Source organism: Clinocottus analis, unplaced genomic scaffold, assembly GCF_023055335.1.
Source record: "Clinocottus analis isolate CAN_PGR_092001 unplaced genomic scaffold, fCliAna1.0.p SCAF_20, whole genome shotgun sequence".
NCBI classification, from domain to species: Eukaryota; Metazoa; Chordata; class Actinopteri; order Perciformes; family Cottidae; genus Clinocottus; species Clinocottus analis.
The window spans coordinates 9163089-9175466 of NW_027175932.1; the positions used below are offsets into that span (position 1 = coordinate 9163089).

At 41.2% G+C, this 12378-nt stretch overlaps 1 protein-coding gene across 8 annotated transcripts in view; it reads left to right on the top strand.

Annotated features, from left to right (window-relative positions):
• dock4b (dedicator of cytokinesis 4b) overlaps positions 1–12378 on the top strand; it is a 103927-nt gene that overhangs the window by 64838 nt on the left and 26711 nt on the right. For 4 of the 8 annotated variants that reach the window (XM_068586168.1, XM_068586174.1, XM_068586175.1 and 1 more), the window contains exons 23-36: positions 1526–1715; positions 2329–2480; positions 3857–3991; positions 4561–4659; positions 6139–6233; positions 6506–6581; positions 7055–7155; positions 7400–7458; positions 8205–8353; positions 9215–9300; positions 10514–10540; positions 10972–11067; positions 11193–11253; positions 11921–12014. In XM_068586168.1, coding sequence (XP_068442269.1) covers positions 1526–1715; positions 2329–2480; positions 3857–3991; positions 4561–4659; positions 6139–6233; positions 6506–6581; positions 7055–7155; positions 7400–7458; positions 8205–8353; positions 9215–9300; positions 10514–10540; positions 10972–11067; positions 11193–11253; positions 11921–12014 — 1420 coding nt within the window. The remainder of the gene's footprint in view (positions 1–1525; positions 1716–2328; positions 2481–3856; positions 3992–4560; positions 4660–6138; positions 6234–6505; positions 6582–7054; positions 7156–7399; positions 7459–8204; positions 8354–9214; positions 9301–10513; positions 10541–10971; positions 11068–11192; positions 11254–11920; positions 12015–12378) is intronic. The other 4 variants (XM_068586170.1, XM_068586171.1, XM_068586172.1 and 1 more) reach the window with 3 other exon arrangements.

The following is a 12378-nucleotide window of genomic DNA, read 5'->3' on the forward strand; positions in this document are numbered from 1 at the left end:
GTCATGCACTCGTTTGATCGACCACGTTGCTCTCAGCACTCAAGTCGTACAAGACCTGCATCTAAATTTGAATTAATTCCCCGTACAATGCTAATAATTTATTTTCTTTAATGCCTTGTTTGCCTCGCCCATGTGCCCTCACCTCAACATATGTTCTCTTCTAGCATTTGGGGGAAATCTTTTCAATTACTCCATCAGGTTTTCTTTTCACAGCTCATTTGACCCATTATAACAATCACCTCAGGAAACTGACAATCTTGTTTTAAACCCTCCAGTCACTTTGTAATTATCTCACCTCTCACTTTGAGGCCACGGGAATGAGTGTAACATTAGCTATTCCAGCTATGCCCTCTCCATGCCTTCCGAAAAGCTCCACTTCATCCCTCCACTGACTCCTGATCTCGGCTAATCTGTATTCTCAACACAACGGTGGCTGTGGGAAGAGGCGGGACAGGCTAATGCTAATCCAACTTGACATGTGGACACACAGACCACAAATCCATGTACACACAATTCAGCACCTGTAACCTGATATGTGTTCGCGTTTTCATCGCGGCGTTTGATGTTGTGAGCACTGAACACTCCAGAGATGCTGTTCCATCAAATCTAGAGAGTGTATCTGTATATTGTGTAAATTATTAAGTAATTGTCAAGCGATGTCTCTGTACCTGGGAGAACAATTGCATTATGGATCAAGTGGTTTCTCCTAACAATTAACACAGGACCCAGTTATTATGTTCCAAATATGTCATGTACAGAGCAATTCGACACATTTTGTAATCAGTAGATATTTGAGTTATGACTGGGTGCCGTATATCCATCTCCTGTGAGTCCTGTCAAAGTCTAGACAGGAGAGAAACCTTCTGAATTAGCCATCTTCACAGAGGAGCCTTCAATAAATAGCAATACCACGGGACTCTCTTTTGTCAAAGTGTTGCTGAAAAATGACTTCTATCTTCCGTCAGACTTTCCTGGAAAAAAATGATTGTAAACAGAAACAAAGGGACACACGGTGACTCACCCCTCTAGATTTTAGCAATCTTCATTTTTCAATTGTGCAGCGAGAATCTGACAGAACTTGACAGGAAGAAAGAGTATCGGACTGAGAGCTAAAAACAAGCGACAGACAGACAGCAATCCCTCTGGAGTAGCCCTGAAATTAAATCCACGTACTCCCTGACGGCCTGACGACTGTTCCCACCAAATCCAGTCGAGGCCAGTGATTCATTGCACAATATCTGATATTTACCTTTTCCAACAAAACCGTCCTCTATAAACACAGACTGTATAATTGCATATTTTCCCCATCACCTTGAGAATAGAGAGGCCCCATCTAAGATTAAATATACATTTTGCAATGCTGGTTTTGTGGAGAATGTATTGACTTTACACATAAAACCTGCATGGTTATATCTTGAAATGCTCCGTTCGGTATAATTTGAACAGTTTGATTTTAGTTGTGCCAGTCGATTTCGACGACGGCTTCAGAGTGCCTCCAAAAGATTGAACGTCCTGTTCCGTCCAGGCGGTGTTCCTGCGGACGTTCCCAGCCGTTTATGGCGAGCTGTTGAAGATCTTCACGGTGCGGGAGGTGGCCGGCTTCGTCAGGGAGACGCTGGGCAGCCTGCCCACCGCTGTCCACGCTGACTGCCTGGAGGCTGTCAAGTTGCAGTGCATCACCAAGACGGTGGAAAGCCAGCTGTACATTAACCCAGGTGAAGATCTGTTCACACAAACAGATGCACAGTTTGGGAGGCATGCATAATTAATGCTGGATCCCCAACACGAAAAAACATTTGCGAGCAAATAGCCCACTTAGAAAATAGCGCTGCATATGGATTATGAACACAGGCAAGCACACAGCACAGAGGAAAACAAACAGATTTGATCAACCGGCATCGTGTTCAAACAGGCTGTATTAGTCCATATTATACTGATTAGTCGCGCACTCCTGCAGTGCATTCAATTGAGAACACACCTTGGCTAATGTAACCCACAGTGCACCTTACTCCAGGCCATTAAAGTGTTCTTACTGGAGGCTTTACACAAATTACAGTCAATGTTTTATGCCCAGCATGCTCCCATAGGCTACAATTACCGCGAAAACACCCCATGTCCAAATCCCATGAAGGCTACACAAAGAATTACATATTGATACATTCATTTTTAAGTAAGAAATATTGTTCGCTCGTGAAAGTAAAACGAATACAGTCGCAGAAGACCAGTGTGTTTAGTGTCTGTTGTGTTCTCCCCTTATATATATAAATATATATTTACGTCTTTGATGTATGATAACGGTGTGTGTGTGTGTGTGTGTGTGTGTTGCAGAGTCGCGGTGCATCCTGTTGCCGGTGGTGCTCCGTGTCCTTCAGGCACACATGCAGGAGCAGAAAGACCTGGTCATGTGTGCTCGCATCCTCACCAGCATGCTCTCACTCATCAAGAAGGAGGAGAACGGCACTGCGGTGAGCGTCACTGTGGTAATTAGTTGCCGTTACTCTGCACAAACTAACATCATCTTTAAGTGGGAGGTTTGACTTCTTGCTGAGAGTTAAATGAGTAGATTGATACCACAGCCAGGTTTGTACAGTCAACATGAAGCACATGTAGCATGCAGATATGAGATTGGCATGCCTCAAGACTCTGATTTGCCAAAAAGACAATTATGAGTGTCCTGAAATGCCCCCGCAGCGGCGGCTGCAGAAATTCAACGTCAACAGATCAGCATACTTTCGAATAATTTACAAGATTAAAATAAGAGTAATTTGACTTTTTACCTCGACGTTATCCAGCATTGTTAAAAAATTGAATTCCCCTTGCTATCCCGTTGAAATTCCCACCATCATAACTGGAAATAACTTTGAAGGAAGTCAAAGCTTGAGGAATTAGTCTTAAAGCAATTTCCTCACCAATACATTGCAATAGTAGATTGCTTTGTTGTGTATATGGTCAATTAATCTTCGTAAAAAGGACATTGGCAGCCGTGCAGTTCAGTAATGAGCCCCATCAATTTAGCAATGGCATTGTCGAAATGGCAGTCACTTCTAGTTGTGTGTGTGTGTGTGTTTGCGTGTGTGTGTGTGTGTGTGTATCTGGAGCAGCTTGGGTTGCCTGACTTGGACTGTTTGGTGCCAGAGGGGCAGCTAGTGGTAAAGAAGCTCAATAGGACACACACATATAGACAACACACACACAGGCACACACACACACACACACACTGGTGGCACATCTAAAGAGAAGTGACAGCAGTGGCAGCCAATGTGCCAGTCTGAAGCTCCTTCTCATTATCGCTCCGTCCAAGACCTGTCTGTCTTGTCAGGGGAGACTAGAGGGAGGTGGACACACACAAACAAACAGACACACACACACACACACACACCACCACCAGTTTATCCTCCACTCTCTTTGACTGGCTTTTCATCTTTAACTGTCTCTCTCTCCTTTGTATTCCATCGTCTTTTATTATTTTCCATTCTCCTTTCTCTCTGTGAATTTGTAGTTTCAAAATGAAAAACTTAGCCTTGAAACTTCTCGTTAGTCCCCTGACATACTTGCTCAAGACTCATTAAAACTGAGGTGAAAGTAAGATTATGGGCAATGGAGTGAAAGACTTTGGCTCTAACATCAGTTGTCCATCATGGTTCAATGTTGCGCCAACAGAAGTAAAATGCAAATTAGCCAGGGAAAGTAACATCCAGGTAACTTTGAGAGAGCAACGTCTTTGAATTTCAAGGACAACCCCGGCACTTTAGATTCACTTAAAAAGCTCTTTCTTTTCTTGTGTATGCAAATCCAGTAAACTTTGAGTTATTCTGTTGCCTGTTATTCATGTGCAAGTGTTTCTTCCTTCGTGTAGGAGCCGGTGGTCTCAGAGGAGGTGGAGCTAATTGTCGAGAGCCTGCTGGGAGTTTTACTGAGAACCATCCTGGAAATTAGCAACCGGCCCCAGCCTGCCGGACCTGCCATGAGACTACAGTTCCAGGACGTCACTGTATGTTTGTTTTACCGTGTAAAGTACAGTGTTTGTATGTGTCTGTATGCGTGTTTGGTACTATAAATAGTTTTGTTACACAAAATGTGCAGGAGGAGTTCCAGATTCAAAATGTAGTTGCTGCTGTGGCGACTGTAATTACGCCAACATGATTAACACTAATAGCAAACAATAATTAAGATTTATAATATAGTATATAGTATAGTTTATATAGTAATGAGATAACCAATATCATCACCACTGTTAGGGCTTGTTCCACGTGTAATAGAGCTCTGCTAATGTTGCTGCCATTTCTTACCGGTTCTCAATCGGGGTTAATAAAGGGCATTCAGCAAATCCAATACAACAAAGTGCTTCCATTCCCTGTCCTCCAACAAAAGACATAAAGGACTCTTTGTGTCCTCCATTACTACTTTCTACATGAATGTTTAGAACCACAGTAGCATATTTATTTAGTCATTTAGAGACAACCCTGGAGATAATCCTGGGTTACATCCCACCACTAAAACTGAAGACCACACAATGTTCTCTCTCTCTCTTATATATCCCGGCGTGTTCCATCCTGTCAGGGGGAGTTTGTGGCATGTTTGTTGGCCCTTCTGCGACAGATGAGTGACAGACACTACCAGCAGCTGCTGCAGGCATTCAGCAGCAAAGACAACCTGAGGGTAAGACCACCACATCAATCTCTCTCTCTCTCTCTCTCTCTCTCTCTCTCTCTCTCTCTCTCTCTCTCTCTCTCGCTCTGTGTGTGTGTGTGTCTCTCCCTCTCGCTCCATATGTTCCTGCTTCTTTCCCTCTCTCAGCCCTCACTCAGACCACACCAAATCCCTCTTCCTATATTTATTGCCGTCTATCCGTATTGCCTATACATATATATATATATATATATATATATATATATATATATATATATATATATATATATATATATATATATATATATATATAGTATCTGTCTATACTTGACCTATGTGTGTATTGGCATGTGAATATTGTTGTTTGTGATTTGACATTCTAATCTGTGTCTGTACAACTTTTGTTTTTCTCCCTGTCCTGTTTGAGTCATCGCTCTAGCTCTCTGACAAAGTGTTTTAGAAACTTTTCAACGAGTGACGCGCTGATGCACCGCACTTGCAGACATTTCTGAAATGAATGCGCAGCACATGACCATATATGTACATGTGCACACAAGTATCTGTATCTCTGTGCGCTCTCACGCGCACATGTACAAATGTGCGTCTATAATTGAGCGGCACTGCGAGGTCAGCAGCGGCAGCAAGTTCCAAAATGAAAAAGAGTAAAGAGAAAGAAACACAGAGGCGTCTCACGTTCATCCCAGTGAGAAATGTCATTTGGCTGAATGCCAGAGGAAGTAGAGAGGTGATGTGATCTCGTTAGCTCGAGAGCACAATTTTCAAGCTTTATTTCTGGTACTTAAATCACAAGTATGAGAAGAAAGTGCCGAGAAAACACTGAGCAACCACTGGGAAAACAACACATTGAGATGTGACGATAAGCAACACAAATGGATTCAAACCGAGAAACACTGGGTTTCATAGTTTCAGCACCACGGAGAGAGACGTACAGCGACTGCATTTGATTCCATACACAGGGAAGGCTGGGCTCGGCAAGTTTATTTGTATAGCGCATTACAACAACAAGGTGATTCAAGGTGCTTCACATAGAACCATTAAAAGCATTACGATTTAAAAACAATTCAGAACATTCATTTTAAAACATAAAAAAAGGTCAAAAAGAAAGAAAAAGAGATTCATATCCTTGAATGTGGTTCAATTAAAGGCAACGGCAAACAGAAAAGTATTCAATCTGGAGAAAAGTCTTCAATCTACTACACACTAATCCTTAGGTTTCAAATTGACTTTCAATGTTTGAAATTGTAGTATCCATCTAAATCCCCACAATGCTCTTCCTCTCCTCTGCCCCTGTGATTACACACAAATAAAAATGCAGCTCTGCAACAACACACCTGTCAGTTTCGTAAAACAATGATCAATAAACGTCTCCATCCTAATTGAGTGGACGGTGGCGTGAGATGTTTTGAAGCGGAGAACCAGCCTGACACGATTGATTTTAATTTCCAGCGATAACATGTTTCGCTATGTGTGTGTGTTTGTGTGTCCCAGGACTTTCTTCTTCAGATCTTCACGGTCTTCAGGATCCTGATCCGACCAGAAATGTTTTCCAAGGACTGGACCGTCATGCGGTTGGTCACCAACAAGTAAGAGCTCACACGCGCATGTGCACACACAGACACGGCTCTCATCTGCATAACAGTGCACGCAGAGCCTTGTCTCTCCACTGACGGTGTGTTCCACCTCTCGACAGTCTCCTTTCAAAGGTCAACGGGATTTCAATATTTGAACCTCATTATTACGAGACGTAATTGCAAATGTTCCTTTTCTTCACCGGTGCACTGTCCCTCTACAAATGGGCCGTCTGAATAGCATGTCATTTCTTCCACCTCCTCTTAGCTTTCTCTTGTTCTTTTAGTGTCATCATCACGACTGTCCTCTACCTTTCTGACGCTCTGAGGAAGAACTTCCTCAATGACAAGTTTGACTACAAGGTATGGGGCTCTGTGGATGTGTGTGTGTGTGTGTGTGTGTGTGTGTGTGTGTGTGGATCTGAACAGAGCTAGCGTACTACAAAGCTGTTTCAATATCAAACAGCCTCACCCACTCACTCACATTTGCACACAAACAGACAGACAGATACACATTTATAATACGAGTCATTAATTTATTTATTTTTGAGCATCACACGTTTCAAAACAAAAGCCTTCACAGAGACACAGACATAAATCAGAGATAATACCGTTTAGTTGGAAGCTTACGGCAGACTATAGAATTTGCAGGAATGAATGTGTTTTGTTTGTGACTGAAATGAGCAGCTGTTGCTGTCCAACATGCCGTGAAGAACTAAAATCCATACATACCTGTGACAAATGATATTGTTTTTCCTGACAACTCAAGCTGGAGAAGGACGGGGTTTTTTTGCACAGCAGCGACATGATGCACTTTGTTTGCTGTCATTTTTCAGGTGTGGGACTCGTACTTCTACCTGTCTGTAATATTTATCAACCAGCCCTGTCTTCAGCTGGAGTCCTTCTCTCCCTCCAAGAGGAAGAAGATTCTGGAAAAGTGAGTTTTGGTTGCAAATGCGTGCGCACACTTTTTGCTGCGCGCGTCCGACTGGCCTGTCTGTAATGAGCCATGTGCTTTCTCAACAAGCCATCCTATCCTGCTCCTGTTCTCTGTCCAATTTCAAAAACACACACACACACACACACACACACACACACACACTGCTTCTCATGCTCACTGCTTCTCTCGGTATTTGCCCAACACAAGCGCACATGTCTAACAATGACTTGCTATCTTCTAGGTATGGAGACATGAGGGTGATGATGGGCTGTGAGATCTTCAGCATGTGGCAGAATTTAGGTAAGATGATAAACATGTCAACGCCCGTAGTTCACATGGACCGTTCTATTCCTAAATTTAACACCTGAACCCAAGAGAGGTTGTTTAGAAGGGATTCAGTAACAGTTGACTTATTCCATGTGGTGCCGCAAACACGTTACTGTCAAAGCAACTGTCTTTCTTCAAGTCCAGCAGTAGGTTTATGTCTATAATTATATCGCCATCATTCTCTATAGAAGCAAAAGTAGTGTTCTTGAGGTCCGTGTGGCGCATGAGCAAAAGTAGAGACGAATAAATGTTGTATTATTTCTCAGTTCTCGAGCTAATCAGCAACAAAAAAACAAACCACTCTCAGTCTTTTTTCTTTATGCCAACAACTAACCATGGCAACCAAATGGGTGCTCTTAACCTTTTGTTCTGCTGCGAGTTTGTGATGGATCTGTGCAATTTTGTGTGTTTTTTTTAAAGCTAGTTCTCTTGTTTTTCTAGTGTCTTTTTGCCCAGTTTGAAATATGTTTTTGAGGTCTCTTTATTTGTGTTGTATTTGATGTCAATATCAAATTAAGTGTCCCCACTATCGCTAATGCATTTTAAGTAGTCGTTAAGCAGATTGTTATTTAAAATACTGCATCAATTTGTTTAGAGTGCAGTGCCGTGCTTGAAATTAGAGCAGAGTTGGACAAATTGCCTCTGAAACAAACAATACGCTGTTATCAGGAATGAAGTGCGAGCCGAAACCTCCGTGTTGACTTCTGTCTCTCCTCCAGGGGAACACAAGTTGAACTTCATCCCAGCGATGATTGGTCCGTTCCTGGAGGTGACGCTGGTGCCTCAGCCTGATCTGAGGAATGTCATGATCCCCATCTTCCATGACATGATGGACTGGGAGCAGCGACGCAGTGGCAATTTCAAACAGGTATAACGGTTCCAAAGAGATGAACTTTCCTGAAATTGAATTGCATGTTTAACCCTCGCATGCATGCGCTCCTCATTAGTGGATCAAAGGTAATATCACAGCGTTTATAGTCATAGCAAAACATATGTAGCATAACATATACTTCCACATAATTTTGCTCAAAATAATGATTTCAACTTGTCTGTTGTACTTGAGTATTTATTTAACGTTCTCATCATCTGATTATCAGAGCTGCGAATATACAAATATTTTTTAGTTTATTGTGTGCAACATTGTAGTTACTTTGTACAGGCAACAGTTTAACTATAGTTATGTGAGCTGCCAAGCTTCAAGGTCATTTGTTTATCATAGAAGACATTCACATTATTGTCATTTATTGTCATAAATCCTGTATTTTATATATATATATATATGTATATATATATATATATATATATATATATATATATATATATATATATATATATATATATATATATATATACATATATATATATATATATATATATATGTATATATATATATATATATATATATATATATATATATATATATATATATATATATATATATATATATGAAAAGAGTAACTGACAGGGAGCATGAGGTTTTTCCCCCCACCAGCTAGCACCCCGGTGATGGTGATGCATGTTTTCATGAATGCAAGATTTAGTCAAAAAGAAACTGCCTCTTCTTTGCAAAGTGACTGACTTTGACATGAAGTGATGTGACTCGACCACGCTGTTCACAGTTTCCAGCTCTAAACCACCCGTGCTGCTGCTCCTCCTCTCAGCATTTTATCATTATCGTTTGAACTGGCAGCCCCTTTGAGATCGAAATGTTTCTCTTTTTTCCTCCCAGGTGGAGGCCAAGCTGATCGACAAGCTGGACAGCCTGATGTCCGAGGGCAAAGGAGATGAGACGTACAGGGAGCTCTTCAACAGCATGTGAGTTCGAGAAAGGAACAGAGAGAGAACGGGAAACTATGGAGAAGCGGGGCAAATGGGGGTATACTTACTTACATTTGTATATTTAAAGGAAACATGGTTGGATAGGGGGGTGGGAGGTTATGTAATGCGTCCCATAGAGCCACTCAAGAACTAGCAGTAAAATCACAGTAAACGCTTAAATACAGATGCTCGTTCAGGATACCGGGACACTTCCACCAACAGACTAAATATGTGTTTGAGTCCAACGACCTGAATGATGCGGCTGCAACTAGCAGCTCTTTTGCCTCAGTAAGTGTTCGCTTTAATTGAAAGTGGACATAAACAGCACAGATAGCAGCATTAAGGCTCTAGGAATGCTGGTTTATCTGAATAAAAGAACTGTCGAATGTCTTAAGCTGATTTGTAGATCACAGAATATGCTGTCAAGAACATAATTATTAGGATTTAAGAATAGGCAGTGGGTAGTTCCTTATTGTTGGAATGATAATGAGAGGTAAGTGATGAGTATTCACCTTCATCTTCACTCACACCTCCTCTGTGGCGAGTCCCGGTCCACTCTGTCCTCGTGTCTCCAGGTCTGTGCTCCTGCATGCTTAGTGTTTGTGCTCATGCTAATGTGTGTGTGTGTGTGTGCGTGTGTGTATCCCTGCTTTTTGTCATTTTTTGCCTGTTCATATTTTTATGTCCACCTTCACAAAGGACTACTATATTTGGCCCTACATTTCAACTTAGCTTCCCAAAAGAACATTCTTGCATTTTCTGAAGCCACTTCTTCTGATTCACACACATATTGTACGTTGATTTTACTATCGCATAGATGTGAATCAAATTGTGATCCCGATAAAGGATTTTATCAACATTCATCGACCGCAATTGTCCCGTTGTCTTTCACAGTCAGTCATTATTTTTCCCACCATTTTTGTGTGTGAAACATCACAGAAAACAGTGTTATGTCACTGCATATTATTAAGATATATCTCATGTATATTGTTCAATAGAATATAATTATGCACAAGAATCATTATTATTTCAATGCAATTATCCAATGCTTACGTTTATGATTTTAGCCTACGTCTATATTTTCTTGCTTAATTGATTTGATATTTTAGTTTATTTTCCTCATACTAACCCCGCTAACCTGTGTGAGTGTGTACTGATATTAATCGTATTAATATTAATTTATTCCGCCTATGCTTCCCGCCTGGAGTAGAATTCCTCTGTTTGGTCCGTACCCTAGGTAAGACTCTCCTCTATGCTCTCTCTGTGTCGTCTGTGTGAGGGGGAACAGCAGGGACGGGTAGAACTTCAGCCAAAAGCTCTTTGGGCATTATTTTGCCTGTAAATGTGTTTGTCCAGTTTAGATAACTAATCAATTACACAATATCTATTCAGATGGAGAAACAGTACATCAGCTATAGTGATTTATTATCATTTTTTCCGCCACCGTGGGTATTTCATACGATTAACTCCCACAGGCAGGCCAGTAAGCATAGGCGATACTGGTGTGACTGGGATTGATTTTGTCTTTGCTTCGCCTCCTTTTTTCTTTTTTCTTGTCATTTCTTCCTTTTCCTCTCACCCCTCCCCTCCGCCACCTTTCCTTTCTCATTTGCTCTTTTTGATCTCTTGTCTCTTCTGATCTCAACACCTCTCCGTCTCGTCCTCCAGCCTGCTGAAGAAGATAGAGAGAGAGACCTGGAGGGAGAGTGGCATCTCTCTGATCGCTACCGTCACTCGCTTAATGGAGAGGCTGCTGGACTACAGGTGAGAGTGCACACGAACACTCGGCCACACGCAATGCGTGATGAATCAATTTAAATCGTGTTTGCGATTTATTGTTATTTTTTTTCAATCATAGCTTTGCATGTCTGATGGTGTTTCTATCACAGGGATTGTATGAAGCTGGGAGAAGTGGATGGAAAAAAGATTGGATGTACTGTGAGTTTACTGGTGAGTAGCAGTCACTCCAAGAGTCTGCTGGATTGTGCAAAACTGCATAAGTGAGGGATTACGGTCTTGTTACAAGTTGGCTGTTACAAAACCAGGATTATTGTGTAAATGCATCCTTCCACATTGTATGTTAAGCTTGTCTTAACCAACTCTTTTATATATATTGAATATATAAGCTTCGTAATCACACTGAATTTGTTTAATCTGTCCAAATCCGTATTAAATGTGCTATGAAGTTCCCCCCTTTTATTAAATATGTGATATGTCTACTTGTTCATTTCTTCAGTTCAGGCTGTTAAACATAACATCATCATTTTTTATAGTTGTGTGTTTTCTGAAAACTAAGTGTACTTCATGCCGTTGACTCATAGACGTAACAAAACTCTATTGTTTCTATTGTCAAGCCCTTCTGCCTACTAGGTTTTCCTTATGTAACTGCAGCCATCTGTAAGAGTTCCTGGCTGTGTAGGCAGATGGATCAGAAGTCACTGCTAGTCAGCAGCTTAAATATATTGTTGCACCTCCGCTACCATAGAACACTGTCACTTTTTAGAAGTTCTCCTCATGTGCGTCTCCAACTCTCTCTATAATTTTCTTAATCCCCCTCGCTCGCTTGTGATTCCTTTGTCTGGAACCGTCACTGAACCACTTACTGCTCTCTTTCCAGAACTTCTACAAAACCGAGCTCAACAAAGAGGAGATGTACATCCGCTACATTCACAAACTGTACGACCTGCACTTTAAAGCACAAAACTACACAGGTGTGTGGGGGATTCATCCATTCATTTGATTCTACTTTATGTAACGAATTGAAAACCTTTTCCACACAAATGTTTTCCTTAGTGTGTTTAGTGTGAATAAATCATCATGTAGACTAAGTTCCACCTTTGTCACAATCATTTTCATGTTTTAATTATTATTTATTAATTTGTACAAAAAGCGAACAGGCTGAGAAACCATGACGAGGTCTGTCTGTGTGTCTGTTTCCACCACTTCGATTTATCCCTCTAGATACCTACACACAACAAACAGTGCCCAGCCCTTTGAAAATGGATGTAACGCATCCTATTATATAATTCATTTTATGCCAAGTCAAGAGGACAAATTGTTTAATTGGGCGTTTCA